This window comes from Antedon mediterranea, chromosome 2 (assembly GCF_964355755.1).
Source record: "Antedon mediterranea chromosome 2, ecAntMedi1.1, whole genome shotgun sequence".
NCBI classification, from domain to species: domain Eukaryota; kingdom Metazoa; phylum Echinodermata; class Crinoidea; order Comatulida; family Antedonidae; genus Antedon; species Antedon mediterranea.
In genome coordinates, this window is record NC_092671.1 from 3,487,774 (window position 1) to 3,514,180 (window position 26,407).

A 26,407-nucleotide genomic window follows, 5' to 3' on the forward strand; every position below is an offset into this window, starting at 1 on the left:
TTTCTAACAACGACATCTCAGCGTATAGAGACCACATTTTGGACCAATTACGTCAGATGTTCTCAGAAGAAACAGGTACTGATAATCTTCAAGAAAAAGAATTGCTGAATCGGGTGATAAACGTTATTGCACCACGTACTACGGAACAATATCCATTTAGTACCAATAGCAAGGACCCTGATCTTGAACAGACACAACCACCATTGACAAGCAATATAATTGGAAAAACACAAGACATACAAAAATGGGTGGATACCTTCATGGACCCTTTATCGAATAAAAATGTCCAGAATTCTAAAGTTGATGGTGAGACTTTGTCAAAGTTAAACAATTTACTTCAAGAAACTCCTACAGATCAGTATGCATTATACCCTTTACAAAGAGTTACGGCATCATCAGGTGAATCATCGTCATCAGGTAAACAAGAAAATATTCATACTGTTGAACCAAATCGTATTGATGTAGAAGTCATCAAGCCAACAGAACTACTACTAGAGAGTTCAGGAACACTTAAGCAATCAAACGAATTATGGGTTAACAATTTTGTAAATTCTATCCCAGAGAAAGGAAGAAATAAAGACACTGCACTTACTGGCGAAATTTTAGAAAAACTATCAAAATTGAATTATTTACTGGAAAGTACAATTAATCCTGATATTAAACCGAACCCTCTTCACCATCGTGATATATCCTCCAAGGAAGTCACGAGTAAAAGTAGTATATCGGAATTCACTAAATCTATGGTAACACACGGTTATAACAAGCCAACAGAATCACCAATGGAGAGTACATTAAGGTACGAAGAAAAATCATATGAGGAATGGGTTGATACCTTTGTCAGTGCTATTCCTGAGACTCAAGGAGACGCTATGCTTATAAATGAAACTATTTCAAAGTTAAACGATTTACTTGAAAGCACACACAATCCTGACAATATTCTTCGTCACGATACATCTATTGAAGAAGTCACAGAAGGCGTCAAAGGCAAAACTATCGTATCAACAAATGATCAGAACATGGTAACACAGCACATTGAAGGTTATATCAAGCCAGCAGATGTACCAATGGAAACCACAGAAAGAAGTGTAGAAGACTCAAGTGGTGAATGGGTTGATAAACTTTTCAATGCTTTTCCCGAGACAGAAACTAATGTGAACTCTAATAATACTTTAGAAACTTTATCACAACTAAATGACTTATTTCAAAGCACAAGTAATCCTGCTAATCCACATACTTACAGTACATCCTTTACAAAAGTCAACATAAAAGCTACTAAACACTTGGTAACTCAACGCATAGATAATTATACCAAGCCAACAAAGTCACCAATAGAGACTACAGGAAGGCACGTAAACGAATCAAATCAGGAATTATGGGTTGATACTTTTGTCAATGCTATTCCTGAGAAAGGAAGTCAAGAAGTCGATGTGCATAATAAAACATTAGCAAATCTGTCAAAATTAAATGGTTTTCTTCAAAGTAAATCTGTTAATACATTGAATCTCCCTTCTCTTCACCATGACACAACCACTAAAAATGTCACCGAAAGTGTTGTCGACATACCACCAACTACAGAGTACATGCTGATTGAAGCGATAGAGCCACCAATTAAGAGTACAGGAATACCTGTAGAAGAATCAAATAATGACTGGGTTGAAAATCTTGTCAACTCCATTCCTGAGAAAGGATTTCAAGGAGGCGATATGCGTAATAATAAAACATTAGCAACTCTGTCAAAATTAAATGGTCTTCTTCAAAGTGAACCTGTTAATACATTAAATCTCCCTCCTCTTCACCATGACACAGCCAATAAAAATGTCACAAATGGTGTTGTCGACAAAATGAATACACCACCAACCACAGAGTACATGCTGATTCAACCGATACAGCCACCGATGAAGAGTACAGAAATAGCTGTAGAAGAAACAAATAATGACTGGGTTGAAAATATTGTCAACGCTATTCCTGAGAAAGGAAGTGAAGGAGGCGATGTGCGTAATAATAAAACATTAGCAACTCTTTCCAAATTAAATGATCTTCTTCAAAGTGAATCTGTTAATACATTGAAACTCCCTCCTCTTGACCATGACACAGCCACTAAATATGTAACCGAAGGTGTTGTCGACAAAATGAATACACCATCAACTACAGAGAAAATGCTGATTGAACCAAAGGAGCCACCAATGAAGAGTTCAGGGATTCCTGCGGAAGAATCAAATAATGACTGGGTTGAAAATATTGTCAACGCTATTCCTGAGAAAGGAAGTACAGGAGACGATGTACTTACAAATAAAACGTTGACAACTCTATCACAATTAAACGAGTTCTTTCGGAACACACCTAATCCAGTTCCTCCCCTTCGGCATGATGCATCCGTTACAGAAGTCCCGAAGGTTGAGATTGCTGATAAAAGTACCATAGTGACAATTACTGAGCCCATGGATGCAGTTGGGATGAAAGTGTATAAACCAGTTGAAGCAACGAATATCATTTTAAGTACAACCAACCAAATGACAAAAAAAATTCCTCACGATACAGACGTTCAAGTAGTTAAGGCTCCTGAAAGTAGTATTATAGGTCAACTGACAACTGCTGAGACCATGAAAGTAGTTGAATTGAAAAAAGTATATAAGCCAACTGAAAGTACAACCAACCAAATAACAACAGTAAAGTATACTGATAATACGTTTCAACCTTTTACGCATCATGTTCCAGAAATCCAAGCAGCTGAAGTTACTGACAACTTTATTGTGCTGAAAGCTACTCAGCCTTCTACCGAGGTAGGGTTGAATAAAATGTACAAACCAAGTGAAGCGACTGCTCCCATCTTAAGTAGGCCTACAGCCGTCAATATACCAATAGAATCTGATTTATTTCGTAACACTCATGCCAATAAACCTCCTTCAGAAACAGTTAGATTGGAAAAAGAACATCAACCAACTGAAGCAACCGATGCAATCGACCATATTGCGACAGGATATGTAGGGAAAACAAACCCAGTAGAATGGGTTGAGCCTCTCATTAAACAAATGGAAAGTAATTTGAGATCTGAGAATACTAATGAATACTTTGAAACTCTCTCGAAGGTAAACGGTTTATTGCAAGTAACTGTACCGGATGGTAAAATATCTCAAGTTAAACCGGTTTTCAAAGAAACTTCGTCTTTCAAAAATGTGTCAATTGAGTACGTTGGCACAGTTTCAAATAAACTAAAAACGGTCGAGTCAATCTCGAAAGAGAGTGTGGTGCCGTTGCCAAACAGTCAAGAAGAAGTTATACCAGAAGTATTAAGTAAACCAATAGCCAATCAACATACTAACACGCGCCTTTTGAAGAATGACACATTGATGAAAAATTTGGTACAGAATTTGACAAAAATTCGCCATAAAAAAGTACAAGTTTTTCATGAATCTGACAAATCTCGCAAAGTAGCTAACGATATCAATCCGCTGAGTGATCTACGTAATAATCTGCATTTGAGAGAAAAACAAGTTATAGATAACCTAAGAAATCTAGTTCAGCCTAAAAGCGAAGGCCTTTATGATCTATTAAAGCCGGGTAATACATTACCTACGACTGAAAGAATAAACAAGAATGTAGCTCGTACAGTACTTCCTAAGACGAATAGTGTCATTGAAACATTTGAAGATATATTTCAAACAAATTCAAAACAAGGCGAAGAAAAAAAAGGCAAAAATAATGATTTTATTGGAAGTGTTTTAAAACCGTTTGATGAGAAACCTGTACTAAATTCAAATGTAGACGATGTAGAAATAACAGAATACGAACATATATCCACCACGAAGGAGGCAAAGCCCGTTGATAAGGTTAACCCCGTTCGTGGTCCTCAGCTATCGTCAGAGACGCTCTACAGACAGCCATCTGGAGTTATTAATGCAGTACATATAGAAGATGTCAGAAGTCAAACGAATCTTGAAGCAGTAAAGTCATTATATTCAGATGAAATGGTAACATCAAATTATGTAAAAATTACAGCAGTGGATGAGAAAGTTGTCACTGACGTTGTAGAAAACGTTGTGTTGGATGTCGTAAACGAAAAAGAAATACAACGAACCTCGGAATCAGATTCAGCAGAATTTGCTAAAACACTGCTGATGCCACCAGGACTTGTACCATCTGTACAACAAACACTAGATAGAGTAGAACAAGGTTTAGATCTTAATTCTCAATTGAATCCACTTAGTAATGGAGGAAATTGGAGAAGCAGAATGTATTCAAGAAAAGGGAAAAAGAAGATACCATTGAGTTTATCACCTGTGGACATTTCTAAATTGGGTTCTGTTGAAGAGAAACGCATTTCGGAAAATGGCGGACGTGTGGAGACGACTAGGCCTACTGTCACGACAACTAGGCCTACCACACCCAAGATAGTTTTATTGGAAGTGAATACTGACAGATCGTCTTATGCAAGACAATCACCGCATAATGGAGAATACATTATCATTAATAACGAAGACAATGGCGTCAATTTGGAATCAGAAACCATTTCTGTGGCAAGAGACAATCCAGACTTAGTCCCGCAATCTGGTGTATCTGGAAAAGGTCCGGGAACTAGAATTAACGATTACAAATCTGGGTTTTACGATGGGTTCAGAATGGCTATCGATTCAAACACTGAAATTAGACAATTGCAAGAACAACAGAGTATAAGGACACGCGAAGAAGAGCTAGTTTCGGCACTACAGGGACAACATTTCCAGAACAAAAAACCGTTTAACAACGTTGTCATAAAAAATACTATTGTTGGTGGTCTTCCTAAGCATAGAAATAATATTGAACAACAAATTGATGGCAATAATAAGGATATAAGTTCCTCCATGACGTCACAGATATTAACGGAATGGGGGAGGTGGTCAGAATGTTCGGGATCTTGCGGAATTGGATACAGCAAGCGTCATCGATCGTGTCTTGTTTTGGATAGATGTTATGGGAAAACTATGGAAACCAAACGGTGCAGCCTACAGCCATGTCCAGGTACGTAAGTTGGCAATGAATTCCGACACGTTTACGTTACACGCCTCTATACACGTTTACATGTCATCAACTAATCACTAATTGGAAGTATCACAGTATGTTGAGGTCTGCTCTAATATTTTATGTGTATTGTGTAGTTGTATGGGGCGACTGGGCATCATGGAGCGCATGCTCAGCAACGTGTGGTGTAGGTTTTGCAGACAGAAGGCGAACTTGTTTTCGCCGTAAAGGTGTAGCACAAGAGACATGCAATGGATACGATGTTGAAAATCGTGAATGTTATTTAACGGCATGCAAAAAACATAACAGTAAGTTCTCTTATGTTGTCAAAACAGTTACAAAAATAGTACACATTTGTGCGCATGAGTAAATGTAATTGTATGCACGTCACCGATGAATATTCATCACAATAGAAACCAAAGCTCTGTCTACACTGTCTATATGTGCCAAAAAATGTGATGTACCCATGCGCGATGACATCGTATCACTATCATGTTTGGGCACATCACACTTTTGATAGTGTGGGCGGAGCTTAAAATACAAAATTACACAGATTTATAAAAATTTTCTTTTAGATTCATTGTCAACCCTAGAAGGATTTCTAATTGCAGCTCCGTTCATCGGAATGTCGATGTTGGCTTTTGTATTCATTATAGCAAAATATTGCATAAAGAGAAGGTAAGTGTTTTGTCATCAGTTTCCTCAACAATATGGTTATTGTAACGGCTTAACTGTAACTGAAAACACACCCGATTCTGCAGCTTGATTGATAGATCGTAACTGACTATTGAGAGTTATCTAGATACGAATATTGTGCCAAACATTGGCAAGTTGGTACTACATTCAAATGCATATTTTGTAGGCTCTAGGCTTACAATCGTTATGCCATCTTTAATTTCTTGTTTTCTTAAATATTGTTTTTTTATTTGAATAACTTTTACAGAAACTCATTGAAAAATCGTCAGGTGGATTCGTCACCGAAAGAATATGACTATCGGAGTTCTCCTGTAAATTCTATAAATTCTTTCTCGAATGACAGTCACGTAAAAGTCAAACGCAGCCAATCTGTTACGAAGGCAAAACGAAGTAATTCAGCTGTAACACGAGGCGAACGTTCGTTTGTAAACGTAAGCGCGCCTACGGGTTACTATAAGAAGAACGTCCGTAACAATGAAAAAATTCAACGTGAAACAATGCGTTATACGCATTACGATGGAGATAGACGTGATAATAAAGAAAAGAGGAAGGTAAGCTCGGAATTCCAGAGGATTAAAACAACGAGGCCACGCCCTACGAGTAATATATACGAAAACTATTGTGGAGATTACCAAGATAGTCATTTGCCAGAACGCGAAAACTTTAAAATCCCTGGCAGTATTCCGCTCTCTGATACCCGTCTCAGACAACCAGTACACACGTCACATATGAAACAGACATCAGTAAATGGAGGTCGTGAATCAGCAGGAAATCGTGTGAATACAGATCATCAACTGTCTCGTCATTCATCGAAAAAATCAGTAAAGATGAGACATCATCCATCGCAGACTTCTTCTGAATGTTTTCAATTTGATAAACAAATGCATTTACCAAAATCTGTCAAAATTAAGGAAGAGCATACACTCTCTAGTTTACAGGACATGCGGACAGTCAAAGGCAGTATGTCCAAGGAATCTCTTAGAAATTCAGATTACTACTTTTTGCCAATAAAAAACGAAACAAATCAAGCACAACATAAACTGACACGTAATACTAGCTCTTCGTTAAAAACTTCAAATGTTAGCCATTTGAAATCTGAATCAACACTTAACTCTGGAAAACACAGACAACAACCTGTCCGCCAAAACCTTCCTCGACCAAAATTGTCATTGTACCGAGATGAACCTCGTCTATTCAACGATAGAACGGAGTTACCAATGGCTGACACACTAACAAGGGCGTTATCGGTAGCTTTAGCTACACAGGAGATACGCACCGATGTAACACCACAACTTTCCGAACAAGAAACAAGAATGTTGAAAGCAAAGACGAATGGATCAATACAGAGTAGAAATGGAAATAGAAAAGGACGCATTCGATCGCACACATCTACCAACAAATATGACAATAGTGCGAGGTCGCATAATACTTTTCGGAAATCGTACTCAGTTTTATCAGTGAACACACGAGATATAAAACCGACACGTTTTGATGACGTAACCAATTTGCAATCAGTATCCAATAATGAGAGATCTAATGAATTAACTTTGGAAGTTGACAAGCATGATCAACAAAATGGAATAAAACATGATACATCAAACTCGCGAGTACCTACAATAAACTCTCGAGTACCTTCTTCAAACTCGCGAGTACCTACAACAAACTCGCAAGTATCTACACCTAACTCGGGAGTAGCAACATCAAACTTACGTGTGCCGACATCAAAGTCGCAAGTACCTACACCAAACCTGCGAGTACCTACATCAAACTCGCGGGTACCTACATCAAACTCGTCAGTAGGAGGAGAACAACAGACGGCATATAGACAAGAACCCAACAGGTTGTCAGATGAAAGGTATAAGCCATTCCAACGAGAAGATGCCGATAATGACACCAGTCCGTCGAACGCCCACAATAAAAGCTTACAAGGTTCCCCCTCAAATGAACACGATTTGACGGGGATTATTTCATCAAGTCATATACCAAAGACATCGACACCAATTTCTGCAAGGAGAACATTTAATTCCGAGAAGAGACATTTAAGTTCTAAACAAGATCCAAGAAATGTTAAAGAGGATTCGAAGAAAAGAGTTCAATTAGATGGTGAAATAAAAACAAACGATACATATCCTCCAGATGTAAACCATACAGATTTCGTAAACTTCTGTCAATGGAAACATTCTTTGTCAAATAATGGGACTCAAAATGGCGGTTCTTTGTCAAATAATGGGACTCAAAATGGCGGTTGTAACAAAATTAAAAACCCAGACAGTATACAATCCGAATTGTTGTTATCGACCACAGAAGAACAACAGAATCGTGTACATAAATACTTCGGATTGGCTTCGGATTTATCAAGTGAACTTAGTAGTGATGGTGAATGCTTTTTCTCAGTTCCAAGTTCTTGTCAGGATTTGACAGAATTACCTTAATAATAAATCCGACAATTTTAATCATAGGCTTATTGTTCTTTTGTGTTTTATGTCTGAATCAGCTTATTTTTTGGGCTTACGCGCGCATACCCGATGACAATCAATTAATAAAAAACTTGGTTCCAATATCATTTAACCTTTGTTCCAACTAAAACTAAAACGCAAATTCCGTCAAATATAGGCCTACAGTACACTAAAGATAAAATTTTGCGTAAACAAACCGACGCGTAGCAGAGACAAGATCAACACGGACATGATGAGCGCATCAACACGTCTACCACCGGCGCGCTTAAACATCGTGCGCAGCAGTATCGCGTCTTCGACAACAGTAACCTTCATCCCGTCGTAGGATACGTTGTATAGTGAGAGAAAATTTAGAGGGTGGGTAAGTAATATTTAGGAGTAATAAGATATGGTAGACTTTTGAGCTTGTTACCGTTGAGCAGACGCGATCCTGTAGAATTAGTCATGGTTCCAGACTGAGTTTTTACTTAATAGTAGTAAAAAGATAAATATTGGCACATATGGCGTTTCATACGTATACTACATGATCTTGAAAATTAAAACAGACAAACATCGAAAAGCCTCGAAATAACTACATGCTTGGGGCTACTGTGGGATGTTTAATATCGCTACGTGCTATGCCATGGAGAATTATTTCTTCATGGTGATACCGTACGAGAATCGGCGAACACTAACGGAATTCATAAATCATTTTCGGATCAAAAATAAGGCTTTATTCACTGATAATAATTCTTATGCTACTTAAATAAGTTACTTATTCTGTCTTAAAAACACCTAACTAATTTCGCCTCAAGTAATACAATTATAGACATAATAAAGTTATACATATTTACAGAATCAAAAATCTATTCACATAATTAAAGAAATTGAATTACAAGAATTTTTTTGTTGGTATGATTTGTAGGGTTAACGTCTCAAGAGTGGCTTAATATATCTAATTTGGTGTCAACAATTTATTTAACTACAATTATTTCCAAGACTGGTTCATTTTAGGAAATGTGTGACCAATTATAAACAAAAATGAAAGATAAAGAAGTATAATAATTTAACTAAATTGTATATTTGTATTTTGTATATACGTCATAAAAGATTGTTGCAAGAAGGATGAAATAGATTGCGTTTGTAACGAGCACAGTGCGTTAGCAAACGCGTCTAATGTTATCCTGAATAAAAAAATTACGCATCCTGAATAATGAGGACTAGTACACACTTTTCTTTCACATGTCACTTGCGTCACCGTATTATTGGCGCACTATTGCATAAGAATTAGATTTCGTGTGAACTAGGCCTTAGCCGGTACATAGAGTATGATATGGATGATCCAGCGCGTTTGACGTAACACAACACGTCATATAGCGCTAATTTGGCATCCTAATATCGTGGGAATGGTGGGGCATCGATGACGGAGCAGACACAGCAGGTTTGGATAGCGACAAACTGTACTTGTAGATCTGGCGCTTGGTTGCCTTTGTCATCATGTGTGCATCCGGCTACCACAAGGGCTCGTTTCCAGGTGAATTTTCCAATACAAACACCACGTGCACCATCGCATTCTTCAGTACTGTAAGTATAGAGCGCTTAATTTAGTAAATCGTTGTCTATATAAGTTGCCGGTGAATATATTAAATCAAAATGATTACCACTTGGACGCAAATGCAAGGACGTACGTAAGCGCGTCCGCCGCAAGTAATTTGGCCAATCACAATGGATTTGATCATCCAAACTGATGATTGTGATCACGTCATCATTGCGTTGCGTGGGAACCAAACTTAAATGTGCAACCTCTATAGATATCATGTCATGCCTTAACACTGTGATCAAGTCAAAAAGTAACATTTATTATTTCTATTGTAAATTCATTCATCTGGTCACAACTTCATACCAATCTTCACTATATACAGCACTCAAAATCGTCACTGAAGCTCTGTCTACACTATCAAACAAACATGTGATGTGCCCATATATGGACATGATGATGTCATATCACTACCATATTTGTGCATATCACTTCCATAATTGGGCAAATCACATTTTTTTGGCACATGAAGTTTGATAATGTGGACAGGGCTTAAAACTTGGTTCTCACTTGTACGCAACACAAGAGTCGTTCGCGCAACGTAATTGGTTAGTGATTGGTTAATACTTTTGCGCTTACGTCATTACGTTGCGTCCTAATAGGAGAACTGAGGTTTTTAATGAAAACGAATACTTACTCGCATTCTACTGAGAAGAATTCCTGTTTGATAACCGGTGCGTAGCGACGTTTGTCGTCACCAACTTGTAGAATCTTTACGTAATATCCTTCAGTGTTGAGAGCCCATTCTTGACGACCCAGTGTTAGAGTTGAAGGGCAAATCGGGGAAAATTTGACCTTGATAGGTAGACCTCTGTTGTAGTGATAATCGTATGGAGCTGGGTAACCAGCATTTCCTCCGGCACCTCCAGCATTTCCACCATCCCCGCCATTTCCACCGTTTCCGTAACCTGCGGCGTCACCACCGTTGCCACCATTTCCTCCTCCGCCAGCACCATCTCCACCAGTTCCACCATCACCACCGTCACCTTCTACATACCCACCGCCACCACCATTACCGCCGTTTCCGCCGACACCAGCTACCGCGCCTCCGGTACCACCATCACCACCGTTACCACCTTCTCCATAGCCACCTGCATCTCCACCAGTTCCACCATTTCCACCACCGCCGAATCCACCACCATTACCACCAGTTCCTCCGTTACCACCGTCGCCCACGACTACACCGGCATCTCCTCCATTACCTCCATTTCCACCTTGACCACCTAAATCATCGACAACATAGTACCCGTACTTACGACTATATAAAAAAAAATTGGTAAGTTAAAAAAAAAAAACACATACTACAATATTTGACCAGTAGGCCTATCATTTTGGTAATACAGCATCTCATGTGTGTCATATGTGGTGAATGTATCTTGTAAAGTTAGATTAAGGGTTATAGTATATTATATTAGGAGACAAAGTTGTAGACAACTTTACTTAAGCGCTGCTTAATTATCTTGACTTAAGCAAAGAAAAAAAGAGATAAATGCAAGCCCTGATCACTTTTTCAATCTCCCCATTCCCTCCCACCAACAGAAAATGTAGGATGAAAATTCCCTTTATCCAAATCGACATTTATCGTATTTATAGTCTTCGCAGACAGCGTCGTACGGCGTGGTAAATTAAACATGTTCAAAGTTCTCGCGACGACCACCTGAAAACTACGCGCGACCGACGCTAACTGAGAAAGCAGTTGTACGACGCTGTCTGAGTGGGCCTTTAGTTATCGTTCTTATAGGCCTATGGCCATCTAGTCTAGGTTGAAGACGGTGCTTTTCCACTTAATTGTATTGGTATGAAATGATAAATATTTTTGCGTTTAATACGTATAATACTTGATCTTGACCATTAAAAGACAATACTAGTATATAATATATATTCTTTTTGTTATAAGCTTTTGAAATATGAAATAAAAATGTTCGTGCCAAAATGATGATTCGCCGGTTCGTGTGACGAGTGACGGTATGTACATGATAATAATATGCAAATTTAAAAACTTACCCACTAAAATGAGGATTGAATGTTAACTGAGGAAGTGCTGGATTTAATAACTGCTGATATTCATGAAGTACTCTACCTATCTGACCAGGATTCCAACTGTCTGCTCTGAAAAATAGATAACATATATATGCGTTTTGAGGAGAAGTAACACTAGACTGCCCGCCGCGTCATTGTAGTAACGCCGGCGGATTGCCAGTCGGCATCGTTTATGGTTAGAACTAGGGCGGTATCTGATCGCCTTCGAACCTCTAACTTTCGTTCTTGATTAATGAAAACTGAAGCTTATAACTATTAAATACAGTGGTGGTAGAATGACAGTGATGCTTGTGGACTTTTCTCTGTTCTTTATAAAATGATTCATGTATAAGCTAGCAGCTTGAATTTCGAATTTTTGTTTTCTCTCTTTTGTGACTTGAACCGCCACTTTTATTCATTCATTCAACATGATAAACTGATGATTAATAAAATTAATCAGTAATATTTGTTTTTAGTTTTCACACCATTGTTATTCAATAATTATAATCCTCCTTTTTCGTAATTTGTTAAGTTTGTCCGCGCAAGCTCAGAAATATAGGCCTATAAACATATTATGCGCAGAATGACCGTTAGACCCAATAGATTCACAGTCGCATTTATATACACAGTGTATACAGTATACAACAGGGAAGAGTGAAATAAATGTCACTCTTCCCTGGTATATATCATAATAGAGTTGCACTGATGAAGGGCTAGTGTTGTCCGAAATCTCTGCTAATTTTTCTGGCTGTTTTACTTACTACATTTTTTCCATTATTTTGATTACGCTTTTTGCCTATTTTATTTGGCATCTCCATTGAAATCCACCCACAGCATTTTTTCAGTAATTTGCCTTTGCATTAATGATATAGTAATAGTAATTTATTGATGTTATAAAATAGAAAATTGTACTAAAATAATTTAACTTACCCACACTGTGGATCGTACGAGCTACGTGTCAGGCGCACTGATCTGGCGCCTACGTACGCTATGACGCACATAAAAATAATTCGTCCCAACTGTTTTGAAAAAATTGTAAGACAATTGAAAAACAAAAACACTTAGTGGTATACAATAATACTGTTGCTTTTGCCATCACACTCTCTTTAGCTTGTACCGTATATTATTCTTTCATTCATTTCTTTATTTCGGATAGTACATCCATATACAAATCATACAAAAAAACAATCTATATATTTACTTACCATCGTTCTGTTTAGTACTATACTAGTCTATAATATTTGGTTGGCTGTAGCTAAGTTACCACTTATGGTTTACAAGATCTTCTTAAATACCAACTAACATACTGTAGCCACGCCCATTTGTTACGTCACTAAAATTGAAGGTTTCCGACTTCTTGGATACCATATGGCTGGGACAATTCACAAAAATACTTAAATGGTTTTTAAGTAGTGAATTGTTGTTTGGTTATCGTATTATCATTAGCAAAATTGAATAAGAATGCGGTGGATTTTAATATAGTTCAAGATTTTAGCACTACAAATTACACGAACAATGTTGAGATGTGTACACTTATGATTAAGCCTCATCCGGGGTATTAGTGTTTACAATGTGTCATCGAAAGAGGGGAATATTGGAGAAAAAAATGTATCCGCATGTTATTTCATTGATTCTATAAATCTTCGAATTATCAATGATGATAATTTATTGTCATACATATTTGAAAATAATGATAGTCTACTAAAATAATGTCTATAATTTAGATATAATATCGATATTATTAACTTCATTCTCTCTATATTTTGGGTTATTTTTTAGTTTTTATTTTATTATTTTAATTATTCAATAAAAATGCATTTGTAATTCGTATAGATACATTATAAACAACATTATATATAGACACTTTCGTGACCACCGCCAAATTCTGCAGCTGCCACTAGATAGAGTCTAACTGACTATTGGAAGTCATCTAGAAAAGAGTCTGCATTAAATACTTTTAAGACATGTTATCTCTGACAATAGTTAGGCTTCATTGACAGCTGCAGACTCGGGTGTCGTGCATGACCCTATAAACGAGTGTTCCCTGAATAGTGGTGTTCCCAGAATTAGGATTGACCCCGTATATAATGTTCGTTTCACTGGAAATGGCAAATATGGAATATAAGGAATAGGAAAGGTTATTTTATTTATCTTTTCAAAACGTTATCTTAGATCTAAATCGTTTTGTTGTAGACTATGAATTACCTCCTGATGGACCCGGTAGATTAATTAAGGGGACACTTTTCTGTAAAACGAATGAGGGGGGAAATATGTTTTTATACACATGGCCAACCTTTATTCACACAATAGTTTGTTTTGTGGTTTTCCCTGTTTCATTTCTTCTCAGTTTTACACTGTTACAAATTTACTTAGATATTACTTGTCCTTTAAAAACATGAAAAATTATCATAATTTGAATAGGTTATTTTGTAGTTTTAATAAATTTAAGCCCTTCCGTAAAAAAAACTTTAAAAAATAATAATGTTTTCTCATATAAAATGACAAAATAGTCAAAATCAACCAAAAAACGGGCCAAAAACCTTTTGGTTGGCAGCCAATTTGACTATTTTTTGCTTTAAATTACATTTTTTCAGGTAAATACATTTTTCCGATTCAATTTGTGTGGTTAACCATTATGTGACATTAAAATGGCATATTCAACAAAAATAAAATGTAAACAAATATTTTTTCAGGCGACAATACATCTTTAAATAAATATGAATTCACTTGGCCAAAATTGGATAAACATTTTTTAAGCAACAATAGTCTAATTGTCAGACAATGTGGTTTTTTTGGTTAAGTTTAACCGTTTATTTTGTATGTCTATAGTGAAATCATATGGTGAAATCATTGTTTTTGTTCGTTTTTAGTCGCGTGGAAGCGACTCTGTAGTTCACTATGTCGGTCGGTTGGTCGGTCTGTCTGTCTGTCGGTCTGTCTGTCGGTCTGTCGGTCTGTCGGTCCGGTATCACTATGCGTTTTATCGCTTTCTGACCTTATCTTGATATCAGTTTAATCTAGCTAGGTCAATTTGCCAGGAATCAATGTGGTTATGTTTTCACGGTGCGCAATAAAAAATTACGCGGTCTACGCACGATTTAACGAAATCACGTTTGTAATCATATCTTCACAACCATGAATCACAATTAAATAAAATTTGGTACTCATAAATTTCAGGGCATAAATCATCATATGATATGGCAATACAATTACGTGCGTAGCGCATGTAACGCATGCGTACGCGCGCTTAAAATTTTCAAAATTTATTTTCGATGAAATAAGAGTACGTTTCAGGCAATTTTAAGCATTTACAAAATTGCCATGAGTGCGCATATTTTTGCGCGCGCACTGCGCGTTAAATGTTGTTGCGCACTCTTTTTGCCCGATTTCTGTTTTCTTGACTTACTTTTCAACTCGAAATTACGTTATAGGAGCACGTCAAAAGTGACAGGCTACGCACGTGTAAATTAAAAAAATATAAATGTTTTTAAACATTTCAACATTTTTAAACATGTTCAGTAATTTCGGTCAGTATAGTTCACTATGTCGGTCGGTCGGTCGGTCGGTCTGTCTGTCGGTCTGTCTGTCGGTCTGTCTGTCGGTCTGTCGGTCTGTCTGTCTGTCGGTCCGGTATCACTATGCATTGTAGCACGCGACTTAATGGCTGTTGGCCTTGTTTTATATAAGAAGTGATCGTGAATAAACTTAGATAACTTTAGATAATTAGATGTTCTAATGTACAGCACTTTGGTATTTTTTTTTAGGAAAGCGCTTTATAAATCTATCTAGTATAGTATAGTATAAAAACGGCCCATTTAAAGTGTTTAATAATAGTCGTTAAATTAAATTAATTTTCACTTTTTTCCATATTTTCGGGGACAATACAGATATAATGATTTCTTTTCGTTGAATAGTATAAAATCTAGTCATTTAAATGGACAATTCTATTTTATGGAAATCGTTCTTTTCCTTCGGCATCCGTTTCTCTGGAATGCGTTGCCTATTGAAATCCGTCAGGCAACTTCCACCAGTGTCTTCAAATCTCTCCTCAAAACCCACCTTTTGAATTTTTAATTTTCTAAATGTTTCTGTCTATATGTAAAGCGCATTGAGGCTTTCAGCATAATATTATTATTATTATTATTATATTATTATTATTATATAATTATTATTATTATTAGTGTTAGTATTATTATTATTATTATTATTATTATTATTATTATTATTATTATTATTTTGTATAAACGTAAATTTAAAAACTAATAATTAGGCCTATTACCTTCCATATTTCTTCTAATTTTACATTAATTACATACATATTATTTAATTTTACGCTTTTGCGGTTTCCTGTTGATCTTCCGTCGTAAAAATCCACGCCATATGGTATTTAGAAACACAATCAAATAACAAGTTTAAAAGGCGTTTGAATGTGGTAATGAACTTAAACGTACGAGTATCATAATTAATAATGAAGTACGCGTGAATGAGATGCATTATATTAAATGACGTATTATGATTCCTCTCATTAACTGTCTCGTCCCTACTTCAGATGTGTTCCCCTTGTAACTTAAAGTACACTTGCTTATCTAGGCCTACTACCAGCTGTAGCTAAGTACTTTTAACTACCTTCGTATTTGTAACTTTTCCGGGTGGTTTTTATCGTGGATGCCCCGCCTAGCATTTTTTTAGCTCCGCCCCTCGAGACGGTTTGTGTATAAAGAGAAGTAGTCGAGATTTCTGAATCGAAAAAACAGTTTTGACTTCATCGGCCGAAATACATGACCTGCAGTTAAAATGGTAAGTTTAATTTTAAACGAGGTCTTCTAAATCTGTAATAATTTGAAATAAATATTATATTATTATTATTATTATTATTATTATTATTACGAGAAACGTTGTTTATTCGCTCTAAATTTGTACTTTTTACGGGCTAGTGATTTGAAGGTCGTGTTTTCGAGTTGTAGTACCCGAACTTATATGCTTTTTTTGTTAATATATTATACTGTTTATAGATTAAAATTGTTGGTATTCTCTGTTTAATTGCGATCGTTTCGGCATCATATGATCCGGTTGACGAAAGGCTTTGTGGGTAAGTGTTTACAAAGTAACATAACATGTAAAGGTGACATCTTCGGGACCCAAAGGTGTCCTCATAGGGATAACGTCTTATATAAGTCAATGATGCTCTCCAGGTGGTATACCATCCTAAGATGGGTAGTAGTAATTAGTACAATTTTCTTTAAAAAAAAATTAATTTATATGTAAATGTTACTTTCTATGGACCAGAGATTCCGATATAAAAGATTGAATTGAAAATGTAATTGAATTTCGTCTGATTAGGGCTTCTTCACATTCGTTTTAAATAAATCTATAAAAATAAACAACATTGTTGACTTCTCTTACCATGGAGGTATATGTATATATATATATATATTAATTTTATATTTCCCCGTTCTTACCAAATAAAGAATTAATTATACCCCGATAACCCGATATAAATGTCGTTACCGACCTACCGACCTACCTTTTATTGTGTTGAAAAATACCTTGACTTGTGTGAAAATACAAGTTTACAAGCTCAAGTATTAAACGCTATATGTGCCAAAATATTTATCTTAATACTAATATTGAATCAAAACTCCGTCTGGAACCCAGACTAGCTCCGGCCCTTCAATTACAGTTTAAATCCTTCCCAGTACAATGCCTCTTGCAATTTGTATAATGAGCAATACTGGGTATGGTCTACTAGCGTTCCTGCTCCCAACTCGTCATCCATTCATAGAAGCCTTGATGAAGAAAGCCTACCTGGTGGTAACCATAGAACGGTCCCGAGATAAAAACTATACTTCGGCTTTAGTCGATAGAAGATTGAAAAAATTGTTAGAGATAGAGTATACGATGTTTGATTATTTATATAATTAGTTGATTTCATTGTTTTATAGACTTACCAAAGATGCAAAGAGATTGTCAGAATTGCTGCAAACATACGATTATCTTCTAAATCCTCAGTTGCCAAGAGTTGACCCAGATGTCGTATTGTAAGTTTAAGTAATCTAAACTTTAATTTCTAATTAAAATATTAAATATATTGATTTTCATATGGATTTTAAAAAAAATATTTAATTAAATATTATATTCAGTATCAATATAACGTATAATACGTAATTGAAGGAAGTCATAGAATATCTTCCATTCTTGCTTGATGACATTTTGTCACATACATACATAGAGGTCCCCGCTTTTATCAGTGGCACGGCGGATTAAGGATATTTAAATAGAGAGGGAGTGAGTGGAGGAGGTGCCTTGTAAATAGTAATTAAAATGTTGAAAATAGCCTATTACCTCACCCTATTTAGTACCGTAAATCATATAATGTTCTCTTTTTCTCGACCTGCTTAGTTATGGCGTGCCATTTATAAACTATGGCCTCCCAAACTTCGATGGTGGCAACGGTGGAAATGGTGGTACCGGCGGTGTAGATGGAGACGGTGGTAATGGAGGTAATGGTGGTAATGCTATTAACAATGGTCAAGGTGGTAGTGGAGGAAACGGTGGCAACGGAGGTGGAGCTTATGGTGACGGCATTGGTGATGGTGGTGAGGGCGGTAATGGTGGCGAAGGTGGTGTTCTTGGGGGCCAGGGTGGTTCTGGTGGATCTGGTGGTGACGGAGGTGAAAATGGCGGTGAAGGGGGTCAAGGTGGAACCGGTGGTAACGGTGGTCATCTTGGTGGTAATGGAGGTTCTGGAGGTAGCGGTGGACAAGGAGGATTCTTTGGTGGTAATGGTGGCGATGGCGGTGCTGGTGGTAACGGTGGTACCGGTTATCCGCTGGTACCTCCTTTTATAGCAGCCAATCCTTCTAGCTATATACCTGGTTTACTGCCCAGAAATGTTGATCTTTGCCCGGTAATCAGACGTAATATCCAGCGTAAGACAGCCTACAACACAGGTGGTCAATTGGTCTATCTTGTACAAGCTAAACTTGGAAAAATCAAAATACAACAATATTTCGATGAGTCTCGTTGTTCGTAAGTAGGCCTACGGTTTTATTTTTACTTTTGTGTATAAATGATATCGAAATACAGTAGTACCCCTAGTAAATGGACACATTTGTGACCTAAATGTCTCTTAAAATATAGTCCTTAGTCTAAATAGGGGTTAGCCTATTTTTACGTTTCCTTTTACTGGTTTCATGAGAAATTGTTCCCTTACTTGTACTGTATGTAAAAAACATAAAGCCTCGTTATATTTAGTTTAATATTTATATAAAATAAAATAAGTACAGTATATAGTCCGATCCCCAGGGACACCATAAGCACCCACCAAAGTGTCCCTAATAAAAGTTGGTAGTACGGTAGTGTAAAACAATATATTGTACTCAGTGTGTGTGTCCCCTGGATAGGGATGTGCCCTGAACACGGCTGGGATGTCCCGAACGCGGAGTAGCACTGTAACAATATATTGTACTCATTCGTTTCATGGGAATGTGTCCCCTGGATAGGGATGTGCCCTGAACAGGGCTGGGATGTCCCGAATGCGGAGTTTAGCACTGTAACAATATATTTATATATATGTAGCTTAAATAATTTAAGCTTGTTTTTTTTTTCTTCAGTAAACAGAGGTGTGCACTTCTTGGCGCGCGAGCTGGAAACTGTATTCAAAAGTTCGAATGGAGAAAAGCTTTAGTTGTTGCGGGATGTAATCACGGTGAACCTGACGTCAAAGTACAATACGTTGCTATCCCATCCTGTTGCGCCTGTGAATTTCTTCATTAAAATGTCCAAACATAATATAACTTTTCTCACAAACTTTATTCCAAAAGAATTTTTATTCAGTTTTAAACTAACTTCATTTATTTCATTAAAGACAAGACAATTTTAGGCCAATAAATATTAAACTAGTATAAAAGCTTAAAGCACAAAAGCATTATATATAACGCCACTGTGCGTCACAAACGGGGATTTCCCCCTTTTTGAACAATGGGTGAGGGCGACAAACTGGTTTGGCCATAACTCACAATTATTTAGTTCTCTCAGCTGTTATTTAAGGTAAATTATACTGTATTTAAATAAATGTATATAATTATTTTCGCCTCAAGTAATTAGATAAATAAGGTTGTACATATTTAATTAAGTTATTTCAAAATCTTTCATTAAATTTGTAATTAAGTTAATTAAGGAAATCTTTAATTATAAACACTAAAGTATATGCAACATGTGTAACAAAACGTTCGTGAATAAATTAATGATTTGGTCAAGGGTTACAATAAATATAATAATTTGCAAAACTTGCTTTATATATTATTATATCATGGAGCTATAACATTAGATTAGATCTAATTTTATAGAGTTATGATTATATAGTCTTCTCTTTGTAGTATGCCTTAATTTATCTAGCGAAAAATATGACATAAATAATAAGAACATGTTAATATAGCGATCTTTGAGATATGAATTATCTTGATAATAATGATTTAGCAACATATCAGCTTCAATCGTCATTATCGTTATTAACATCAAAAATATCGATTTATCATCAGTCACAAAATTAATTTTAACATTAACTAGGCCTATATAACATCAATAGCGGTCATGTTTTAATTATTGGGAAAAAATCAAACATCGCCCTCTTTAGCTCTGTAAATAATTTAATTAATATTGCTAGCTGGCTGGAAACCGAAAACAAAAGTCATTCATGCATGAATGATTTCAAACGATGAATGCACACACGACGACGAAACAAATGAAAGAATAATATTATAGGACCTACTACTTCTGAAATACAGCAATTGTGATGGTATTAATGGGAGCCAGTTTCCTGGACTTAATTATTCAGTTAGCGGCAAATATAAATGAAAGTGGTAAAATGTTTGGATATATTGTTTAATAGTTAGCCCGCTTTCAACCGGTCAATCTAATGAGACGATCCGAGTAGGCTAGGCCTCTACTCTAGCTAGTATATTTTTTGATCGATTGATAATGATCTGAGGGTTGCGACAAATCGGAGAACACTGATGATCTGCTGCTGCTGCTCTCTCATGCTTTGTTGTGTCTGTGTGTGTACGTTCCTGTCAGCTTGCCGTCGTACTAACCGACCGGTAGAGTAACCTAGATATACATACTGTGTTAGGCTGTGTCACGTCTGTAGGCCTAATTAAGGCCTAGATTTTGTTTTTGGATTAACGGAATAACAAAAACATTCGAAATAGAAACATTGGAAAATTGTAAGTGGTATTTAACGTATTTTAAATTTATTAAAAATTGTCTTCACCTTATTACCTTTCAATCATTCCTAATACTAATATAGGCCTACTATAGGGCCTAGCTAGGCCAAAATCCTTAATACAATAAAAATAGACATCGTTTTAACAGGGAAGAGTTAAATTGTAATTTAACTCTTCCCTGGTTTTAACCTGGTCAAAACAAAATACAGCAACATGATCAAGATTTACTTTATAATAATGTGTTTTAATTATTTTAGCAATAAATAGGCGCGCCTACAAACAGAACTAACTATTAATATCATTTACACAGACTCTTATTTTTGTTCATTTCAAAAGAGATTATTATAGCTTCATACTACTGTACTAGGCTAGACTTGGCAGGTTGGTTAATTTTATCACTTTTTTTCCAGACAGAATTTGCAAGCATCATTAAATATAGAGTATCGGAAAGAATGAAGGTGTTAAAAATGTTTCAGGCAATATACAGTAGAGATATAAAACAAAGGTAATTCCCACGAGAAAAACTTCCAACACATTTTCATCGAGAATCAGCACGATCTATTTATAACCATGTCTAGAAACGGTGTTTGCAGTCGAAACTTGACCTCGAAAAATATTCGAATTTTTTTAATGACACTAATGATGATGTGGCTTACCTGTATGCTAATGATATTCCAAACAATGAAAGCCGAACCTGAACCACGCCACGAAAGTGAGAGATTGAGGGATGAAATTTTAGAAATTAGCCAAAAGTATATACAAGCTCTGGCAGTAGAGCATTCCAAAGGAGATAAAATGTCCAATAGTTTAATAGCAAGAGGTATGTGTAATTAAATTTGTTTTTTTTTAAAAATATAAATTAGAATACAGTAGACAGAAAAATATTTAATTTTTGGGGCATAAAATGTCAAAATGAATTTTTATGAAATAACAAAAAAAGCAAAAGTCCTATTTACTTCAATTGAATACAAATCAATTATTATTAGTGCTATCTTTGTAAGTATTTCCACCCAATGATTTTCACCAAATTTCATACCACCATGGTCCATACTCATTTATTATTATTTTTCTTTATTTTTTAATTTACTTTTATTTTTTTCAGATTTAAAACAAACAATTGCAACAGTTCTAGACAGTTTAATAGAACGAATCGATAAAATTGAGCAAAGACTCGATGAAGTTTTATCAAACAATACATTCCTCTTATCACGAAATTTAAGTCATATATTAGAAACACCTGGTATCGTAAGTTTACGAGAATACCAAGTACGAAAAGAAAACAAATTACATATGAATAAAAAAACTAAAGCTAATTTAAGGAAGCATACCGCTGTCGAGGATAACAATATGTTCGTTGGTGTGAACCAAAAATTACCAGGCGGTTCACAACCTAATGGTATGTTAATGTATAATTTTTTTTCTTTATCTATAATATTTAGGCAAATTTCCAAGGATAACCATAATCAAATTCATTCATTATCCTTTTTAAAGGTTGCGATCCTGTTCACAAGACATACAAAGATGCTCTACATAAACAAAGTCTTATTACAAGTCTTTGAGAGTGGAGTTATAATTTGTCTTTAGAAAACTTCATGACACTGACAGGATTTGAACCCAGGACCCTTAGATTGGTAGCCAAGCATAATAACCACAAAGCCAAAACTCCATTAATTTATCTTAAAATTGTGTTAATTATTTCCCCTCTTTTTGGATACATACAGTAGTATTTCATTAAATTCATCTTTTACAGTACCATATTTAAAATGTTTGTTTTTCCAACAGATGATCTTTTTACCAAAAGTGGATGTGATATAAATTTATTGGACTTGTCATCTTATCCAAATTGCAAAGGAAAGTTAGGTGTAAGTAAATTATTTTAATTCTAATCTATGGATCAGTTTCTTTGTTGTCGATTCTGTCTGTACGTCATAACTATTTGTAAACGTATAATTTATCATAAAAATTTTTTTTTATATGGTCTTTTTTAGTTGTATTCTTTAATCTTAAACAATTTATTAGGTCATCATTATTCATTAAGGCATTCTGTTTATTCCCAAGATTATTATAATAATTTTATTAGAAATATTTTATTTTGTATGCGAAGTGGCAACATCCGATAGTACATTACTCAATCAATTCTACAATAATCCCCTGTTGTTATTGAGGTGATAATCACATGTGTATGTAATTATTAAAAGTATTATTTATAATATTAGTGATATTAAATAATTAATAATTATTTAACCAACTTTCAGTTGACGTATTGTAAAAACGAATACTTTTTTCTAAAAATCAAATTGGCCACATAAGTAATGATACAAAGTAGACAATGAAGGAATATTTAATTCTCTAAAAAAATTATGAAATTTCCATTTCACTAACATAACTGACACATTTTTAATATATTTATTCAAAAAATGATATGACAACACAATTATACAGTTATTACTCTCTATGAAACCATACACTACAGAATTGAAAAAAATGATAAAAAGGCAGCAATCAAGCTTGTACAAAAGTACAGTTAGAAAGATGTTATTGTACTCATTAATAAAGTATTTATACAATATTAATTATTCATTTTTTTCACTGTACATTAGACTGAAATCTTCATTCATTTTATGCTCTTATTACTTTGAATTGTGCATTGCCATTTCACAAAATTAATAATCTTTTCAATTGAAATTTAATAATGTCCCAAATTGCTATACTGTACTGTAGTCTAAACAACACTACTGCATAAAGTATACAAGTATGTGTTGATTTGAACTTTTTAAATTTTAAACATTTTAAATAAGGGGTTTTCCCCAAACATATTTCCACTTTCAACTTTCAAATTTGATTGTCAGTATTCTTGAAGGAAAATGGCAGTAGTTTTTGTTCGTCTCGCATCAAACAATGAAGGAATTTTTTACTGTTAAAGGAGGAAATTCACATAAATGTTTTTAAAATAAAGTGAGGAACTAACTATTATTACATCCGTCAACAATAATAATATTGCTTGCTTATAACGCATATACTGTAAGCAAGCTCTCAATTTTCTCAAAACATCAGAATTTTCATACATATTGGAAATTAATTTAAGTGGTACAGGTAGATTATGGTATCAGACTAACGGCATTAATCAAAACATGTTATTGTTACGTCGGATTATAGTAATTGTTTAAATCACAAGTCCTAATGGAATTCGTAATCACCTTTAATATCAATTTGAATCTACAGTAAATATGTGAATTGGTTGAAATATCCGCCATGTAATTAATTTTTGTTCACATTCTTTTTTGTTTTGTATTTGATCGGTTGAGTTCTGCTGTATACACAGGGGGGAGGGGAATAGTTCTACTATATACAATAGAACAGTAGACTAACCTTTCCCCCCCCCCCTATTCCCCTCCACCCTCTGTACCCCTATTCAGAGGCTACCCCAAAGGTGACATTAACCTTTATTCAGGAGATACCCCAATTGAATAGACACTCGGTTGGTTCAGTACTATAATCAATACACATTATTTTAAAATGAATTCCATATCATTATAATACTCTTAAAAAATATAATATTTGGAAGGAAATAAAATAAAAAATTAAAAGTACGGTAATAGTCAATTATGTCTCTCTCTGTGATTTGAGGGTACATCTTTGATTTGACTATAAATCTTGGTTTCCACTACAGGAGGCACAAATCTACTATATAAGTTGACCAATCACAAGCTTCAGCTTGGATGATCTATCATGTCGTGATTGGTCAAATTATTTGTAGTGTACTTAATTAATTGAAGACATACAGTACTGTACATTTCATAAACAATTCACTATTGTTATGGTTAATACCACTCTGCCTGCCAGGACTATGACCTATGCTTTTAACCTTTTGATTCAGACATAAATTGATGTTTTGCGGTTTTATATAGTTAAATAGGCCTACTGTAGATCTTTAAAAAACTGATGAGCTGATCCCCATCATTTTCTTGGTATCCATCTTTCATGTAAACTCATTGAAAATTTATAAAACTGAAACCATAAAGAATAAATTATTGAACAATTTAATGTAAGAGAAAACAAAAGGGAGCTACAGTAATTTATGCAAGCCAAAAATGATTAATTTATCGGTAACGAACACACCATTTTCATTTTAAAAAGAGGTATACAGGGGACAATTTCAGGACAACAAAGTGTCCCTTTAATATAAAGGTGTTTCTTGAATAGAGGTTTGATGTGGACCAATACAATTTCTTGAATCTTGCTAGTGTGTTATTAAACATATTGCCCCTTGTTCTTTTAATGAGAAAGTGTTCCCTTAAAGCTCAGGTACAAGCATGAATTTTAAATTTAATATTTGGTTAATTGTACATACTGTAAATCAAATATTTGTAACAGAAATCGAGACGAAAAAACATGAATTTCTCTTAATATGGTCAAATACAAAATTTGGCAAAATTCTTCCATAAAAACCAGGAAGACTTTTTTTCAGTAGTTAGGTAGTTAACCTAATGTAATAACATGTCTGGTGACTCCCTAGACGGTGAAAAAAGATGGTGGATATACGGTGGATAATTTTTGCTATAGCATGAAAATAAAAATCTGAAGTTGAATAAAAATATCAGAAATGTAATATTCAAGTTATATTACCTATATTTAGTCATCTGATAACATTTTTTACCACAATGTTTATTTTTCATAGCTTTTTAAAATGCCTCTCTATTTACAAAATGTGTGTACTGTACAAACGAATAGAGATTTTACTGTGTAATTTGAACTACTGTATCCCACCACTGATAAGAAAGTGCTTATTTTCAACAAACTCGTGTAACACAAATAAAATCCCAAAAATTATGAAAAATAGGGGAAACTATAGATCGATAATTATTGGAATGTATGATCAATAGAAATTTTTTGCCCACACCTGGCCTTTAATATAATATAGAAGTGTCCATGAATTACTATACTGTAATAATTTGCATAATCTTTACTTTAGGGCTATCTATTTGCAAAAGAACCATTTTCAGTGTGTTCATTTAAATTTAAGGAAGTTTAGGCCTACATAAGAAAAAAATTAAACATTGTACAGTGTATCAATCAATCAAAATAACAGTTATTTCCTTCATTCATTCAAAACAAACATACACTGGGGCGGATCCAGAGGGGGGGTCCACGGGGTCCGGACCCCCCCTAAATTTTAAGGGTGCCCTTTTTTTAGAGGTCCAATATTTTATTCGTGTGAAATATTTGTGTGTATATTAGTATGCACAGAGTAAGCTACACTAACCCCAAAAATAAAAACAGAAATTTATCACGATGTTAAGTTACGGCGGCCGATCAAAGAGCATTGTGAGAGGTGGTGATGCGTGATGATCTCTACTTAAACTTCTAAAAATAGATCGTTTCGCATACTACAGAGGGCGCATGTAAACTTTTTACGATTCAACTCTGCGTACGTTACCATG

At 35.1% G+C, this 26,407-nt stretch overlaps 4 protein-coding genes across 4 annotated transcripts in view; 3 read left to right on the forward strand and 1 right to left on the reverse strand.

Annotated features, from left to right (window-relative positions):
* Nucleotides 1-4,774: 4,774 nt before the first annotated feature.
* Nucleotides 4,775-8,131, forward strand: LOC140039509 (uncharacterized). The gene is made up of 4 exons (XM_072085117.1): nt 4,775-4,995; nt 5,133-5,303; nt 5,571-5,673; nt 5,939-8,131. The coding sequence occupies exons 1-4, from the start codon at nt 4,839-4,841 to the stop codon at nt 8,121-8,123; spliced, it is 2,616 nt and encodes an 871-aa protein (XP_071941218.1). The 5' UTR covers nt 4,775-4,838; the 3' UTR covers nt 8,124-8,131.
* Nucleotides 8,132-9,018: 887 nt separating this feature from the next.
* Nucleotides 9,019-12,993, reverse strand: LOC140039510 (uncharacterized). The gene is made up of 5 exons (XM_072085119.1): nt 12,948-12,993; nt 12,673-12,761; nt 11,728-11,832; nt 10,361-10,981; nt 9,019-9,708 (listed from the first exon to the last, which is right to left on the reverse strand). Exons 1-5 carry the CDS (start codon nt 12,948-12,950, stop codon nt 9,519-9,521), a joined length of 1,008 nt encoding a protein of 335 aa, XP_071941220.1. The 5' UTR covers nt 12,951-12,993; the 3' UTR covers nt 9,019-9,518.
* Nucleotides 12,994-16,274: 3,281 nt separating this feature from the next.
* On the forward strand, nt 16,275-19,980 carry LOC140039511 (uncharacterized). Its single transcript, XM_072085120.1, has 5 exons — nt 16,275-16,539; nt 16,755-16,831; nt 17,685-17,780; nt 18,142-18,771; nt 19,356-19,980. The coding sequence occupies exons 1-5, from the start codon at nt 16,537-16,539 to the stop codon at nt 19,516-19,518; spliced, it is 969 nt and encodes a 322-aa protein (XP_071941221.1). The 5' UTR covers nt 16,275-16,536; the 3' UTR covers nt 19,519-19,980.
* Nucleotides 19,981-20,890: 910 nt separating this feature from the next.
* LOC140040099 (alpha-1,6-mannosylglycoprotein 6-beta-N-acetylglucosaminyltransferase A-like) overlaps nt 20,891-26,407 on the forward strand; it is a 43,172-nt gene continuing 37,655 nt past the window's right edge. The window contains exons 1-4 of the mRNA XM_072085779.1: nt 20,891-20,966; nt 21,377-21,786; nt 22,069-22,362; nt 22,749-22,828. Of these exons, the coding sequence (XP_071941880.1) occupies nt 21,537-21,786; nt 22,069-22,362; nt 22,749-22,828 (624 nt within the window). The 5' untranslated portion in view covers nt 20,891-20,966; nt 21,377-21,536. The remainder of the gene's footprint in view (nt 20,967-21,376; nt 21,787-22,068; nt 22,363-22,748; nt 22,829-26,407) is intronic.